At 35.4% G+C, this 18,808-nt stretch overlaps 1 protein-coding gene across 1 annotated transcript in view; it reads right to left on the bottom strand.

The window, feature by feature from the left end:
• CPNE8 (copine 8) overlaps positions 1 to 18,808 on the bottom strand; it is a 177,437-nt gene that overhangs the window by 123,169 nt on the left and 35,460 nt on the right. Inside the window, exons 4-5 of the mRNA XM_054591256.1 lie at positions 8,657 to 8,760; positions 4,606 to 4,645 (exon numbers count right to left, since the gene is read on the bottom strand). Coding sequence (XP_054447231.1) covers positions 4,606 to 4,645; positions 8,657 to 8,760 — 144 coding nt within the window. The remainder of the gene's footprint in view (positions 1 to 4,605; positions 4,646 to 8,656; positions 8,761 to 18,808) is intronic.

Raw genomic sequence — 18,808 nt, 5'->3', positions numbered from 1 at the left:
ACTTCTGGCTTTTTCCAAAACTAAAATCAGCTTTGAAAGTAAAGAGACTTTAGACCATTGATGAGAGTCAGGAAAATACGATGGCACAGCTGATGGTGATTGGGAGACTGTGTGAGGTCCCAAGGTGCCTACTTTGAAGGGGACTGAAGTGTCCTTGTCCTGTGTACAATGTGTCTTGTATCTTGTATCTTCTTCAATAAATGTCTCTATTTTTCATAGTACATGGCTGGATACCTTCTGGACAGACCTCGTATTCTTTTGCACTAGAAAACTGCCTAGAATATATTTATTACTTGAGTGACTATATGAATATACATTAGAATTCAGTTCAGTTATATATGAGTGAAGTTGTCTTTTATTCTAATAAAAGAATCTTACTTCACTCATAAATCTATTCCTAAAAGAAAATACATTTAATGGCCTAAAGATTAATTTCAAATAAATTTTCACTTGTGGAAGTTTATAAATATAATATTTAGAAAACATATTAAAAAACATACCCATCTTCATTGAAGGCTGGTGTTTTGTAACCAATATAATCCAGTGAGCCATTAACATGTCTAAAAAATTTTAGCGGGGACCCTTTGAGATCAAATGCATAAATGCATTTTGGAAAGCTGCATGGGTATGAAAATTTAGTAAGCCAAGTACAGTGTTTATGTCATCTCGTCCAGAACACCAAGCAGAGTCTTAGATACATCAATTATGAGCCTGTTATTAATCTTTTCATTAATAATTTGGCTAATACAATTATGCAAATGAACGTATGCCATGTAGTTCTGCTAATGGCATTAAAATGAGTGGGTCAATACAACTTACAGAACAAAGCTGGAATTCAAAGTATCAAATTTTGTTCACTAAATTTGTTCAAAATATCTAATGCTTTTGGGGATAATATTTTAGTAATTTTCTCTAGGGGATCATTAAATGGATAAATCCTCTAAAGAAATATGTCCCTGGATTTCACAAGTCAGCCTGGATCATGTTTCTCCACTAAAAAAATTTTCCACCATCAATAGTATCAATTAAAGTTATACTGATAATTTATCAATTTATCAAGCATTCATTCGCAATGTCAGGAATCTAGGGTATAGCTCCATATTCCCATTTTCCCTAATAGTACCCCAAATTTAAGAATCTGACCCAATGTTTTTAAGTACTGAAAACCAAATAAAGTAATTCAGAAAGGGGTTTCTTTCAAAATTATCAGAAATGAGGATGAAAAATAAAAATATTTTATAATTGTTAAGGAGTCTCTCTTGCTATTCAATTCCTTTTGTAAAAGATAAGCACTTGCACTCCACATGAGAGCCCAGGCACTTAGCAGTCTTTCTTAAAAGGTTCCAGTTTTTATTTCACTTTGCAAAACTGGCAGGTAGACAATGACATTTTTAAAAAACTGTATCCTCAGAGAATAGGTTTAGCTTGTTTATTGGTTCTTTTGATTTTATAAATGTCTCCTGAATTCACTGGGTTGAATGAGTTATATGCTCTTTTACCTAAAAGCTATACTTTAATGCACTCCAATGAGGAGGGGCTATTATTGTTCATTTCTAACAGAAACTCTTAGAGCAATTCAAAAACACATTTCTTTCCTCGTTTCACATGCTTCATTCACTTATAAATTCAGGCTCTTATCAACTAATTTATATTGTTTACTAAATATATTTAAGAAAAGTAACAGAGAATAATGTACAGTATATGTTAAAATGTAAGATAACATAAACCACAGGAACTACAGGAGGCTACGTAATACTTCAGGAAAAAGGTGATGAGAATCTGAACTAAGACAGTACCAGCAAGAAAGTAAAAAATATAGAAGAAAAGTCTTTATTACAATGAACAGAATTTGTTGACTCACTATACGTGTGTGAGACAGAAAGAGGTTAATTAAGGAAGGTGGACCCTGAAATACAAGTGGAGGGAGATGTTACGCAACTCTACTTGAGTTAGTGCTCAGTTTCCATTCAGCAAGTAAATGGGATAAAGTTCATAAAGAAGTGATGACTGAAGAAGATAGGTAAGTCCCAAAGGGACAACTTCCGGTAACTGACTCAGGACTGTCAGAGCTTTACACGACCCCCTCCCGCAGTGGGACTATCACTGTTCTCTAAAAGCAGCACTCCAGCCTTGCATGCGAAGGCCAAGACGTAGTATCTCAGGATCCTTGCCTTTGATAGAGGTGGATTTAGTGTGTTTTAAGTCAAACACAATTTGATTCTCAGCTCCCTTTCAAAGATCCCTAGAACACTGTTATGGTGTTAAATGAGCCAATATTGTATCTGTTGTTGATTTTTTATTTTTATTCTTAGTTGCTCAAAAACTAAGGAATTATTTCAGAAATTTGAAATGTTTTTGTCATAAGAAGTTCCAGGGAAATTGTATGGAAGTTTCAATAAAATCCATTCTCACTAGTATGAAAAAGTGAATGAATAAACAAACAAACAAGCAAATAAATAAATAAGAGGTTGATGATACATCCAGGTTTCAACCTAATGGCTTCCTTTTTTAACAGAAATAGGTTAAGGAAGGTTGGCCCTGAAACGCAAAGGGAGGAAGATGTTATGCAACTTCACTTGAGAATTCCACTAAATAATTCCATCAAGTAAGTATACTGTGTTGATGATAATTCTCAAGATAGATAATATAGGCAGAGGAACAAAACTGTAATGGAAAAGGTATAGAGAAAGAGATAGAGATAGAGATATATGATATAGATATATCGATGATATCAATATATAGACGAAAGTATAGGGGGATAAATGGTGGTGGGAGGAGACTTAACTGCGGTGAGCACACAATACAGTGTATAGATGATGTGTTGGGAAATTACGCACCTGAAACCTTTATAATTTTGTTAACCAGTGTGATTCCAATAAATTCAATAAAAATAAGAAAAAGAAATACAAATTGCCAGTTCTCATATGAACAAGAAGTTCTTTGAACAAGAAATGCAGAAATTACATTCAGGGAGAGAGGGCCCTTGAAAGTCTATGTCTAGTCAGGGTTAGGAGGTCATTTTCCCTTTATGGACAAGGATAAACAGAGAAGTGTGATTTTCTTTGAGAAACAGAAGCTCTGGGAAACGTCATAGTACAAAGAACACGTGGCCTGAGAGACAGAGAGAGAGAAGGAGAGAGGAACTCAGTCTAACCCACTGCACCTGTTTCTGCTGCAGTTCCCCTAAAGGCAGGTTACATATCACATGAAATGTCCCTAAATCCCTTTCATAAACTTCCTATGTGTGAGATAAGTGAAGGCATTTTCTTTCCTAGCAACTAAGTAATTCTGACTTAAAAATGTGGTTCCTTTTCTGATCCTTCCAATACAAAGGTATGAAACTGTACATGTCCAGCCATGATGCTATGACTCTTATCATGAAGACGAGGAAGGTGACGTGGCAACTGCACCGAACTTCCCTTACGGACAGCAATGAGCTTATAACAGCACCTTTGAATCTTTCTTCAAATGCTTCTGCTCTATGCTTCATAACAAAAATAAGTATCATAAATATTTCTTTAATGAAAGAAAGCAGAAGAAATTATAATTTTTACCACCATACCTAGGTATCCAGTTTCTTCATATAAGTTTCTGAGCTTGGGACCCCCCCATATCCCCTCTCTTCTCCAAATGAAAACATTCCCCTTCTCCAAACAGCTCTAGAAATTATGTCTATCATATATCGTATGTAATCACACATATATTCTATTCTATTATAGTTAATAACCTACAACAATAGAAAAGTAGAAAATCTCACCCTCCTGAGCCTCTGGGCATGGACATTAGTCCCGCTGGCCTCTCAACCTTGGTATCTGGGCTCAGATTTCATGTGGCATCTAGTTAAGCCCATTTCAGCCCTTCATATGAAGCCTGGCCTAATTCCAATCCCACAGGTCAATAAATAGGCTGATCAGGACCACCAATGCCTAGCCAGAGAATCCGTTCCCATCCCTCTCTTCTTACCTCCACCTCTTTATCTGCTTCCCTCTACTGCCCCACTGCTCCTGAACTTGTAAATTCCCCAATAAAATGCCTGTCACCCTGTGACGAGAACTCGTTACAACAGAGGAGTGGGAAGATCAGAACCCAAGAAGAACAAGAGACTGTAAGTGACTCTGGGACAGACTCTATGTCTGTATTGTTCATACTGTACCCTCAGAAACTAACATAGGGCCCAGCATGAAGAGGTAGTTAGAAAATATTGTTGAACAAATGAATTACAAGGACAGTGGAATAGCAAATCATCCTGCCTGCACCTAAGTATAATTTCCATTCTCTCAGGGTGAAGCCTCCCAAAAAGATACTGGCCCACTCTTACATCATTCTTAACCTGATCCAGAGAACGGACATGACTTCTTCACCTAATAAAAAAATAAATAAGACTAATATATTTTACATACTGAAGGTATATTTCTTTAAAAAGCTCTTCTAAATGTTATTTTAGGGTCCTTTAAAATGTCATTTATTTTTATGACTATTATTACATGAAAGTTATGGACATGTACATTAATATTAATAAATCAACATAAGTATCAATCATAAGTCATGACATTGTAATTTATATTATGCAATCATCATCATAAAAAATATAAAATATGAACTTACATGTTTGGACAAGTTGGGGCTCTTTGAATCAACATCATACCTGAAAGATTAAAATATAAAACAAATTATTTCCATAACATACAGCTAGATAAAAATATCAGTATTTTCTAAAAAACCTAAATAATATAAAAATGAATCAAAATTTTAATAATGGTGAGAAAGCCTTTTATTTCTACAACCTAAATTGAAACCCTAATGTTTTAGTCATCAATTCTACTAAGACAAGTTTAAAATTTACCTTTCTTATGAAGCAATTAGTATCTAATAGTATGGAAAATTCCCTAAAATCTGCAATTCCCCTTCCCTGGATACTATTAAAAGAGAAACAGAGGAGCCGGTAATTTGTAACGGGCTGTTATTTGCATATATTGTAATGCTTACTTAATATGTTAAATGCTGTAGTTAACTTAGAAATTTGGCTAAAGGAACAAGACATTATTTTTACTCAATCACAGAACTTGGGGAAAACAAGTATATTACAGCAAGAAAAATATGTTTATATTGGATTACTATATATCCTGTTTTAGACTAGTTGGTACTCAAAATGATTTCTTGAAGAGATCATGAGAAAACATCACTCACTATCACTTTAGCCCCTTTTTTTAAAGAATTTGTGGAAATGGTAAGATCACTAACAGTCAAAACAACCAGAATTTGCCAAATTCTTGAATAGGAAACTGTACTGCCTCCAGTCTTTCTCCCAAGTCATATTCCTTGCACATCCCTTGTGCATCTTCCTACCAAAAATTAACTGCTTTCTTTTAAGGTTAATTAAAGTCTTCCCTTTCATATAACAAGAATGTCTCACATAACAAGAATGTTTTCACAAAGAAACAAAGCATCTCAATCATGAAAAGAATCAGAGTTCACTGAGTGTACTGATGCTGGGCAAAGGTGCACTTATTCACGAGCAAAGGATGTTTAGCACAGATTGGCTTTAACATTGTGTGATGCGAATACCTGACTTAGAAGCATTACTCTTCTTCACATTAGGGTGTGCTGAACACTCTCAACAGTTGTAACCCAGAATTTTTAAATCAGCAATTGCCTAACATCTACTGAACACCTACAGATGTTAGTATAAAAAAATAATTCTTATTCAAGAACTTGTCCTTATTCAAGACTTCTGTTTTTTAAGGATAAGATTGACATTAGCAAATGTAGCAATAGCAAAGGTGAAACATAACTCCATTGGCTCCTTCCCAAGAATTGGTCCTGGAAATCGTTTTCTATAAAGAGTTTAGTGTGGCTGGGGAGAAATTACATGGTGTGCTCAGTTAAAAGAAGCAAAAAGAAAAGAAGTTATGTTTTTATCACAGAGGTTTATTTTCAAATATAGCCCTCATTCACTGTCTTTAACAAAATTTTTTAAATGCTATTATCTCAAAAATAGGTAATTTACAGCATCCCTCTAAAGATAATATGTTGAGCTACAATGCATTCATAATGACCGTGATTTTTCTATCAATGGAATTTTCCTTCTAACTTTTCTAAAAGACTAACTCCGGTCCTCACCCTCACAGGTCAGAACATAAACACTACATCCTAATGGTTATAATGTGTGGCGAATGCGTGTGTGTGTCTAGGTTTATGAGTGCCACACTCTCCTTAAGGAAAAGAGAATACATTGCAAAGTAGGAAGCTCATTAGTTTATCCTGAGAAGAGTGCAACCCAGTGTGCCTAAATTTACTAAGGGGAATTTTGTAAACAACTTCATCTCGCTACTGAAATCTTATTATTAGAGTCCCTGATTGGCAGTAACTGATTTGGATGGATCCTAAGGGTTATGTTTTCTACTACATGGTAACAGATGTTGACTGGAATTATTCCTGTATTCCAAAATTCCAACTGAGGTCTAAAGCTGAAAACAAAAGAATCTAAGTATCCCCATGCTTAGCTCAGGGATGCTGATAGATGAGTCAATGAGTCCTAACATTAGGATCAGACCCTTCTCCACGAAGCTTACTCATGAAGTGACAGTCTATTCCCTACCTCTTGGAAGAGCAGTATCCCCAAAGAAGTTCTTTCCACTCCCCAAAGACAAGTGAAGGGAGTTCCAAAATCTGGGGTGCTCATGAGAAGGGGAGGTCAGCATCTGGTTCCTCAGTCAGGTACAGAACCTGTCTGCAGGGCCAACTTCCAGTGGAAGAGAGTGTCAGGTCACAGTCTTAGGAAATGCCTTCTGAGGACTGAGGAACAGGGAACAAAGTTCCTTTTGTGGAAGAGGAGGAAGACTACCTCCTCCACAGTGAGGAAGGCAAGCAAGGTGCTAAGCACAGGTCCCTTGGAGTTGGTGCCCTCTAAGATCTAGATTTTCCCAGGGGGTAGGACACCCACATCTCTGCCTCCCCGCACCTTTCTGCTCCTCCACCTCCCTTCTCTCCTGCAAGTGGCTGAGACAATAGCTCCAAGTGAGAGGAGTATAAGTGGATTAAGTTTGAGATTAAAATTTTAAAGTGAAGAGTCCCTAATGATTAACAAAGTGAGATAGTTCTAATAAAAAAAAGTGACTGAAAAATGATTAAATTAGACCATAAATAAGGGAGTCCTTCACCTGACATTGTTGGAACAATTATTGGAAGAAATAAAACAATATTTGTTATTGGGATAAGAAGCAACTTTTACTTTTTCAATGGCTATATTATTCAAACTTTATAATAAATATTTTTTATTTTTAAATGAGAGAAAACTATACAGATGAATGAAAAAGAAGAAAGAGAGAAAAGGAAATAGAACAAAGAATCATGAAATAGTGGCTGATTGTAGGATAAAGTTAAGTCTAAACTACAGAGAGAAAATTAAGGGGTTACCATGCTGATGTAAGGAAAAAAACTGATTTTAAAAATTACTGTGAAGGCCCTGAACAATAGGACAATCAAACTACATTCTACCTGATGTATGTGTGTTTTTAAATAACAACAGTATATGCAATCTCCATGATAAACATGGTCAGGAAATCATTACATTACACCATAAGGTTTCTTTTTCTTTTTTTATGAGCCTCATTTTTTATTACTTCTAAAGGGGTTTCAAGGAAATAAAAACTAAATGGGACATTAAAATTTCTATATGATACATATAATGAATACTTTGAACTCCTATAAGTCCTGAAGAAAAGGGTTGGCATAAAATTCTCTTTTTCAAGCAAGCACTGCAGGTGCTTTACTGGACACAATTTAGAGGAAAATGAGGAAAACTACTAACAGTAGAGGCCTTTTGTCCCCATAAGGAAGCAAGATTTTAAAAGTCTTTATAAATTGTGACAGCATGGTTCACTTTATTGTTTTTGGCAATTTAAAATAAGATATTTATCTTTTTAAATACTTGTAATGTTCATAAACTCTGTTTCAATAGATTAAGTATATACTATAATATGTTATACCTTTCCCCCTTTATAGAATTCCTTTTAACAATATCCAGATATTCAACTATCACCAGTTTACCCATGTGGAACAAAAACTCAGTAATTAATGTATCTTATAAACAGACTGACTCCAGATTCTCTGTGGACAGAGGGTTGATTTTACCAATATTTTAATATGCTTAATTAAGCATCAAAGTCCCAAGAATATTAAAAATATCAAAAATATCAAGCATCCTGTGTCTTAGAAACATGAGGCCATGAAGGAATAAAAAGTAACCACAGTTAGGCAGAGATGCATGTGCTATACAAAGAAGCAGCTGAGAAAAACTTAAAAGATCTGAGAGACGTCCACCATGGAGTCAATGAGGTCACTTTGAGGTATATGCAGAACTTGTCAAAAACCTACTAGGGCAGAGGGCAGTTTGAAAGAATGTCCATATATACTGCCCAGAACTTCTACATTGTTGAATTGTTCACTTACTGTATGAATTAACAGATAGCCAAAAACCGGTAAAATGCAAAGAAGTACTATGGACAAGGCTCAGGTCACACTCTAAATAAAATTACAGGTAATTACTTTCCTGCCAATATAATCTAGTGTTCAGTGCAACCATAGGAACCAGGCTTATGTTACTAAAATTCCCATTAAATATTAATTTTTTAATGCAAGCTTTAGTAGAACTTACAAATCAAAACGAAGATTCTCTTTTTCTTCAAAAAAGTAGTCCAGAATAAATTTTCTTACAAAGTCCGGATTTAATGTATTATCAATTACTTCAGTCCTTCCAAACTGTTGAGAAAGAGAGAGAGAGGTTAAAATCAACCCTTGCATAGTTTCTTATTACAGTATACTACTTAGTATTTACATAGTTCCTTGAAAACATAAGCAATAAATATCGAAGTGATTTCATACAATAAAGCCCTTCAGAAAAGTTTTTAGAGATCAAACCATTCCCTCTTATTTACTTAGAGAAATCGGAACGTGAGCACTGAGTTCATTCATATTACAAAAAAAGCAGCTTCTGAAAATCCATATAACAAGCTGCAATATTTTTCTCCTGTTCTCTCCACTTGAATACCAGATCCCTTTCTAATCAAAAGAAGTTATTTCTATCTTAAATTTAAATTTATCACATATATTTTGCCAAAAACTAGTGTATAATTAAGCCAACCAACACATATTCTTACAATTGGAGGGGTCAAAGTATTCAAAATCAAGCAGTACTCTACACAATAGAGTGATTAGCCATGTTTTGGGAAGAACTTTCTTATAATGTATTATACACTTCAATCATTTGGTTTTTATTTTGGTTGAATCTTTATGGTCTCTAGACAGCCAACATTGGACCTATGATTCTTATACATTTTTAAGTTAGTGCATTGCATTTTTGCTTTGAAAAAAATAAGTCTCTCCATCTTAGGGGAAGTGCAAACCAAAAAACAAAACTCCCTGGCTAGCCCTCCTTCATTTCAACGTGAAGGAAGTCCATCAGGCACCCCTCCTCAGACGGTGCAGAATAAAACTTTATGTCTCTATTTTCATATCAGGCTTACATTCTTCCCCTCCTACTGCCACAGAATTCTAATGAGGGGATTTTAACCTTCAGTTCTGAACAGCATTATGCATGCTGTCTTATCAGAGAACCAACTTTTGTTAAAGTTCAAGGAAAAGCTATCCTTTTAATAGGAATAAAAGAACTGTGTTAATCCACTAAAAAGTGAAGGTCATGAGCTTACATAAATTCTGATAATAAGACTATGGTACAAAATACTGATCACAAAGAATTTACTATGGCTATTGCTAATTATCCTAAAAAGAACAAGTTTGCAGAGGCTTGTGCATTGGACAATGTTTTATATCATAGACAGGTATCATACAGACAAACCATAACCAAGGTAACTAATTTAACATTTGCAAAATACTGAGCAATTACTTTGAACAATAATAGTGATGACAGCCACTAATTACTGAGTACTTACTTGGCTCTAAGCACTTTTCACACATTACTTTAAATCTTTACCATAACCCTAAACGTTAGGTATTATTTGTCCCACTTTACAGAGGAGAGAATTGAAGCAGAGGGTCCCAACCTAAGTCACTGTGGCTACAAAATCCACCTTCTTCCTAGGACTCTCTTCTATTTCAGGTGGGCCCTGGAAATATTCCACCATGAGCTTATCCATGTTTCCAGTTTTGAGGGAATGGGAACAAGGGCATGTACCTTATAACCACATGCCCACAGTGCTCACATGTCCCAAAGAGCAGTGCAAAAGGTCAAGGAGTATAAATCTGAACCAGACAGAGTATCCTTTCTACTGCTGGAGGGTGAAATGGTTTCCAGGTCTGAGCAGAGAGCATCGAACAGGCAAATGCACAATACTCCCATCGAGAAACTCAGCCAGTATTCATATTCCCAAGCACCCAAATCCTTGTTGTAGATTTTAACCCAGATTCAGCCCTCAGTGGTAAGAAGATAAAATGCAGTTCCCCAAGGTAAACCCCACAGAATTGCAAACCAGCAATTCCCTAGGGCCTCTGAGCCATTGAAACATCCACAAGCCTGTTTCTTAGGGAATACTGGCTTGTCAGCAATATGGGTGGCTGGGTATACTCTACTATCTCGAATGAAGATTAATACGTAGCCATCAAAATTTTAGCTAACCTTCAACAAATTATGAGCATTACAGTATGTCTTCTGACACATAGCCCTGATTGCTTCTGAAATATCACCAATAACCTTCTCATTGTGATATCCAGTGATCACTTTTTGGGCCACCTTGCCCTAGACGTCTCAGCAGCATTTGACACAGCTGCCCATTCCTTCCTTTCTGAAGTCTTTTTTTCTGGCTTTTTGACAGCACAGTTCCCTGTTTTTCCACTCTTCTCAGATTCTCTGGCATGCAATCTCTCATTATTAAAGCACGGATTCTCCCCTCTTCATGTCTCTATCTTCACTCATCTATTAGGTTATTTTATCTGCTTCTTTGGCTCTAAATTCTATCTTTACGATCATAACTTCCAAATGTGTATCACCAGCCCAGACTCATCTGAATAGAGACTTATGCACATAACTGTCTTCCTACCTTACACATTTGATTGTCTTATAGGCCCTCTAAATTATTGTCTAAACTTAAATATTTATTCTATACCACAACTACTGCCCCAGTCCTGGTCCTGAGCATGCCTATCCTCATCAATAAATGACGCCACAATCTACTCGATTTCCTAGGCCATAAATGGGAGATCCTCCTCAATCTTGTTCATCACAAACTCAGAAATTGTCAGTTCAAACTCTGAAACACATCTTAGAACACTTCCCTCCACAGTTTCTGTCATTAGCTTAATTCAAGCTTTCATCTTTCTCATGATCAAATCAAGGGCCTCCTAAATCACATCTCTCCTCATTCTTGTTCCCTTACCAGTTCATCCTCATATAACATCCAGAGTAATCCTTTAAAAAAGTTAAAGACTACACTTTCGGAGATCATTTCTATAGTTTGTTTAAAAAGGTAAATGCAGTCATGCAACTTCACCACTCTAAAAGTCTTTAACAGCTTCCCATAGTGCTTGGAATAAAATCTCTTTTCTTTCGTCTACAGGACTTGGACCCATCTACCTTTTGAACTTCATCGTGGGCCAGTATCCCCTCTTTCTCTTTGTCCAGCCAGCTGCTCTTCCTTCAGATCCCTTTACACACCAAATTCTTCCCATCTTATGGCCTTTGCAGCTGTCATTTCTTCTTCATAGAATGCTTTTAACCCCACTCTTGCATAGCTAACTTTTTTTCATCTTTTAAGCCTCTGCTTAAATGTCAGCATTCTGACTCTCTATAACACCCACCCTAAAGCTGGTCCCACCTCTAAAATTATTCTCCTTATAGAACCTGTTCTTTTCTTAATGAAATTTATATTTTAGAATTATATTTTATATTTTTTATATAAAATATATATTTCCTTCACCAGACCACTGAGCTCCATGAAAGCACAGGACATATATATCTATTTGATTTACACCTGTACAAAACTGAACAAATGGTTAACTACAGGAGATCTGCAATATATTGTTCAGAGAAAACAATATCAATGCATAGTCTATCAACTTTGATTAAAATATAAGTATATATATATACACACACGTACATGAGTGTAAATGCATGTATGTGTGTGTGTATAAATAAAGAGAAAGTATACCAAAATGTAGAAATTATCTTGATTGTTTTTATTGTGTATTTCTGGGTTTTCCTAACTTCTTCAGGTGAGTATGTTTTACTTTTCAAATTAGAAACATAAAACTTTTAAGCACTGCTTCTGTTAATTCATTCTATCATGAGAAGTGGAAACTGGCAATAATTAGAAATGCACAGATACATTATGACTAGTTCAACTCATGGGAAATATGTTGGTTCTTTCCCAGAGGCCGGGATTATATTAGCTCTCCACTAAGTGATTTATCTTTTTGACTTGAAATAGAATTTGTCTTAGCTAATACCTTATATTACTAAATAAGACTTTTCTAATTGCTAAAAAAAATGTGCACTTGCATATAATGCTATGCAGATCAAAAAGGATAAAAATTTTAAGGACAATAATATTTATAATGGTATATATCTAAAATATACATAAAACAGCTACATTTGAAAGAATTGTAACTTGTATCCTAACAAGTCTTTTTCTGAATATCAACAATTCTGAATTGTCAGAAGTACCTACAAACCTGATTATAATAATCTCTGGCACAATGACCTTATGCAAATGTGGACAGTCAAGCACTTTTACATAATTATACAGTATTAAGTTTCATCATCTCATAATTAGAACAAATGTTAGAAAAAAATGTTCTTTTGCTCACCAAGTATGAAAATTTTCAGTCATTTGAAAAACAAGGTATATAAACTATTAATTTTTATAGAACATAATACTATTTCTTGTAAAACTTTAAGCAAAAATAAAAAACAATTTACAATCAAGACACTGAAAGTTTTTCTTTGTTTTATACTTGGGCTAATTGGATAAATACAAATTTGTCCTATTTAGGAATAAATCTTGCAGAAAATGATAGAATGGAAATATCCCTGATTTTAAATCAACTAATTTTTAGACTGCTTCAGAGGATCCGAGGAGCAGTACTGGAACGAACATTTATCTATTTATGGCATCAAGCAGATGAACTCTTGTTTAAAGGAAAAGTGTTCAGAAATGTTTAACATATTGCGAAGGCCCAGAACAGCCACCCCAGTATCATATTTATTTTTCAAGTGAAGTAGAAGTGATGGAGGAAAAAGGCCACCTGGACCAGCACCCATCTTTAATTCCGTTATTGTATTAGAATTCAATCTTAGTAGTGGTGATATAGAGGACAGTCTCCAGAGATTAGGCTAAAAGACTAGATAAACTGAGTAGTGCTGACATAGTTGATAAATTCAATAAAGAGAACCTCAGTTTAGGACCACACATATTTAACCTGCATGGAAGATACCAAACGGGAGTGCCTGTACAAGTGCATGCACACAAGGCCAGAATTGAAGATTCACATTCTTATACATTTCATCTTGAAAGTTAAACCCTGGGATTACCAGGGAATCCACAGACTTTTTCTCTTAAGGGAAAAGAGGTTAGTTTTGTCATGTAACTCAATATCCAAGGCCTTTTCTTTGCTTTTAAAGTATTAATAATCTTAAACTCAATTACAAGAAGACAAGTATAAAATCTGAAGGCTTTATCTGGATCTTACATTATTATAGATCAGTGAGATGTAGCTATGGAAGTAGATATATATGTACACACACACACACAAACACACACACACACTTACACACACACGGAGAGAGAGAAAACAAGAAGTGACCTCCTTCTAGTATTCCTGGTTAAAACAGAGTAGCTCACATATGGGACTTTCTTTTGCTTTTTTGGATCTTCTATTTTCAGAAAAGAATCTAAATTATTAACCATAAAAAAACACACCTTGATCATGTCATTGCAATTGTCACACATAAAATATCGAAAGGACTAAACTCCATCAATTTTCAAAACTAGAGTATATAATGCTGAAACCTTATTTAGAACATTGTAATACTAAATCATACTCTAAAAAATAACAATATTTTAAGGAACCACTTTTTACAATGTCTATGTTTGCCATTAACCCTGTGATTAGTTATATGTTTTACCATCTGAAAAAGAAAAATCGTAAAATGGACTCAACTTATCCATGAGGTTTGTACTGGGATTATGGGTTAATTTTGTCACAGATTAGTTAGTTTTTCATTTATGTGAGACAACATATTTTTAAATAAATTGGGCAGGTTATTATGTTATTTATTTTAAATTAAATTGTTTTCAATTAGATTGCCCAATTACTTTAAATTGTTATTTTATTTACAAGGTTATCTAAACTCAATTGAAAATAAACTTGAAAAATGTATTCATACCAATGCTGATGGTTTTGAATATTTAAAAGCAGTTTTTCATGCAAATGCATAGTAAGTGTTGTTGACTGGCATTCATTAAAAAGTAGGCAATGATATATTTAAAATAGTCAAGAGTAACTTTTAATAAATTTCTTTATGAAATCTCCAAATTAATAATTCTTAGATTTTTAAAAGAATTATTAAATTCTATTACTGCCTTTAAGGTTTGAAACAAATTTCCTCCGTTCCTGAAATTGTTGTATAAGGCAGACACCTGTAGGCAGTTTCAGCACTGAGATTCTTACATTCTCAGTGCTAATTTTCATGAGCTTTATTCAGTTTACTTTTTTTTGAGAATTTTACAGGAAAATAGATATACTGCAAAGCTAAGTCTGAGAATTATTTCCATTCAAAAGTAGTCACAACAAACTTCTATTTCTGTCAATGGCAAATTAGTTGTTTCAGACCAACTTTTCCCCTCAGTATAAAAGTTGAACAAAATACTAAAATAATTTTGGGGCACAAGAGAGCTAATAAAAAGTTATAAGTTGTAGAAACAAAATCTGGAGAAAAAAAGAGCATTTGTAGGTTCCTGCATCTAAAACAGAGAAACCACACAGAGCAGAGTTTTCCGTAGTCTCACCCAACTGTGGAAGGCAATGGAGGTTTAAAAAATCCATAAAGGGGATAAATTTCTTTCTACTTGCCAACATGTTTAATTTTTTAAAAAGGGTATTTAAAAAATAAGGCAACAAAGGCTTTGAGTTGGGACCACCAAAGGCTATATCAAAGAGTAAGAATAAGTCAATCATGCCCTGGCTGGTGTGGCTCAGTGGATTGAGTGCCTGCCTGTGAACCAAAGGGTCGCCATTTCTATTCTCAGTCAGGACTCGCGCCTGGGTTGTGGGCCAAGTTCCCAGTTGGGGGGGTGCATGAGAGTCAACCACACACTGATGTTTCCCTCTTTCCCTCCTGTTCTCTAAAAATAAATAAACAAAATCTTTTAAAAAAAACAGATAAATCAATCAGAAAAGCCTCTATGGTCGATTAATTTCAACAAAGGGGGCAGGAGCATATAATGGAGTAAAAATAGCCCCTTCAATAAATGGTGCTGGGAGATCTGGACAGGTACACGCAAAAAAAAAAAAATGAAACTACACCACCAACTTACACCATACACCAAAATAAACTCAAGGTGGATAAAAGACTTAATTATAAGTCATGACACCATAAAAGTCCTAGAGGAAAACATAGGCAGTAATATGTGAGATATCCACAGCAATATCTTTGCCAGTATGTCTCCTAGGACAAACGATATAAAGGAAAGCATGAGCAAATGGGACTACATCAAATTAAAAAAGCTTTTGCACAGCTAAAGAAACCATCATCAAAATGAAAAGGGAACCATCTGTATGGAAGAACATATTTGCCAACAATACATCGGACAAGGGTTTGATCTCCAAAATATATAAAGAACTCATATGACTCAACACCAGGAAGACAAACAATTCAATAAAAAAATGGGCAAAGGACCTGAACAGACACTTCTCCAAGGCGGACATGCAGAGGTCACATAGCTATACGAAAGAATGCTCATTAAAACCACAATGAGATATCACTTCACACCAGTCAGAATGGCCATCATTAACAAATCAACAAATAACAAGTGCTGGCAAAGATATGGGGAAAAGAAAACCCTGGTGCAGTATTGGTGGGAATGCAGACTGGTACAGCCACTGTGGAAAACAGTATGGAATTAAAAAACTAAAGATGGCAACTGCCTTTTGATCTAGTGATTCTACTGCTGGCTTTATACCCTAAGAATCCTAAAACACCAATTCCAAAGAACCTATGCTCATAACAGCATTATTTACAATAGCCAAGTGCTAGAGACAGCCTAAATGCCCATCAGTAAACGAGTGGATCAACAAACTGTGGTGCCTTTACACAATGTAATACTATGCAGCAGAAGGAAAGGAGGAGCTCCTACCCTTGTGATAGCATGGATGGAACTGGAGAGCATTATGCTAAGTGAAATAAGCCAGGGGTGAAAGACAAATAACCATGTGATCTCATCTATGAGTGAAACCTAATCAACAAAACAAACAGACGAGCAAAACAGAAGAGACATGGAAATAAAGAACAAACTGACAGTGATCAGAGGGGATGGGGGCAGAGGGATAATTGGGGAAAGAGGAGGAAGGGTCTAGTCAAGGGACATGTATAAAGGACCCATAGTAATGAACAACAGGGTGGGGACTGACTGCGGGAGGGGGATGGGCTGGACAGGGGAGAGCAAGGTGGAGGGTCGGGGGTGGGGATTGGGATAACTGTAATTGAACAACAATAAAAAAAGAAAAAAGAAAAAAGATCGCATCAACAAGAGCCACAGCAGTTCTTCATAGGAATAAAACTCAGCTTCGAGTCAGTCAAATCTTTAACTGAAATACGGTGAATTTTTCATAGCTTAGCTGTCTCCCCAGAAGCAAAAGTAAACCCATTCTGGAGAAATATAAAATCAACCAAAGCCTCAAGCTGTCTCTAATTTATCCTATACAATATTCAGCAATTTTTATCATACATAAGAACTTCTTCCTCCAGTCCTGATAGAGTCACTTGCAAGAGACCAACACTCCCGCTGAGAACCACAAAAAGTAGATAAAATACAAAATTTTATTGTTTGGTATTACTGCAGAATGCAAAAGCAGCCAAGAGTTGGTGGGTCCAATGTTAGAGAGAAAGTTAATTAGTAGACCAACCCGTGACAAAGAAAACAGACAGTTCAGATAAAAATGGAGAAAGGACAATGCAAAATACATATCATGTATCATAGAAATGTACGCGTGAAGCCTATGTACCAATCTCACCCCAATAGATTTAATTTTTAGCATGAAAAAAAGTGAGAAGAGAGAGAAGCAAAGCCAGGAATTCTCAGCATATTGATACAGCTAATAGGCTTCAACTTAGCCTTATAAACTATGGGCAACTTACATTAAGCCACAGCTTCTAATTATTTCTGGTCAGGAATACTTGTAAAATTATTTTATGTCCTTTTCTAAACAATTTCAAGACCAATCTGCAGTTCTCTTTCCGAAACTAGTATGACTGACGTTGGAGATCCAAGTAAGTATATACAGTATTTTCCTTAGGGACAAGCAATATATTTTTGCTAAAATAATAATGCCTTACAACCAATTAAACATTCCATAGAATATATGGGTTTTACAAAGTCCTTTCATCCATGTGCTGCACAGCCGTTCTTGTAAGAGATCAAATATCTTTTGTTATAATCGCCTCAACCAGTCACAATGGAGAAATCATAACACCTATAGTAAGAATCCTTCAAATGTCCACTAAACGAATAAAATCTGTACAGAGCAAATGCTCAGCAGTATATTGTAGTTAAAATCTTTTTTTTTAAAGAGAAAAAAACCCAAACCAAACAAAAATAGTCACTTTCTCTGCAACAGTGAAGACAATGTCAGTAGCCCTGCAGGACCCTCAGTGGGTGGGCAACAGTATTGCCCAACGACTGCGGGGAGCTTCCTTTTTCCTGTATCAATAACTTACATGTTTCACTATAATATTTCCACAGAACAAACAGAGGAAAATGAAACGAATATCCCCTGAAGTCTAAAAGGTAAATAGCATTTCGCAACAGATGCTATCATTCAAATTCCAAAATAGTTGTTAAAGGCAAAAGGCAGCACAACAAGCATTAAGTTCTCAGAACTAATTAGCATACCACATAAATGTCCTCACATGAGAAATGTGGCCTTTGTACCAAACAATCTAAAGGGATTTTTCCAACTCATAAATTCTGAAAGCATGAAAAATGTGTGCCCATGTTTGAGGGTATCCTCAAACTTATCCCTTCAACAAATATTAACTGAGCACCTTCTAAAAATACAACCCTATCCTAAATGCTGCAGTGTCAGAGCTTGACATTTAAGGAGCACTGAGCTAAGAAGTAAAGCTAAGATATACAAGAAAATGAGTTCACAAAGAAGTCCTTGATGTCTGTTGAGTGATATAAAGTAGAAGGTGACAAGGACCAGAAGAAATATATAGAAGTTATGGAATATCAAAGGTACGTGGAGGAAGTTCTAGTTGTTAAGGTCAGGAAAGACTAGTAGGTAGCGTAACATTTAAGCTGAGCTATAAAGACTCTTCTCATCCTTTCTGAATATGTGTTTACCTATTATACATATATTACTCAGTATGGAGATAAATGTTAAAATAGCTCAATGTCAGTGGAATGGTACAGAAGCAGAGACAGTGTCAAGTAATAATAAATCAGCATGTGGCAGTAGATTTGCCTCCAAATTACAGTAATTGTGGCTTATAAACAACTTCAGCTCGCTCTCTTTGATCACATACTAGCTTAGGGAATTTCAAATGTTTAAAAATAATTCACAAAATAAGATTACA

This window comes from Pteronotus mesoamericanus, unplaced genomic scaffold, assembly GCF_021234165.1.
Source record: "Pteronotus mesoamericanus isolate MK-2021 breed Mesoamerican mustached bat unplaced genomic scaffold, CSHL_Meso_final scaffold_21, whole genome shotgun sequence".
NCBI lineage: Eukaryota > Metazoa > Chordata > Mammalia > Chiroptera > Mormoopidae > Pteronotus > Pteronotus mesoamericanus.
This window is presented reverse-complemented; position numbering and strand designations above follow the sequence as displayed.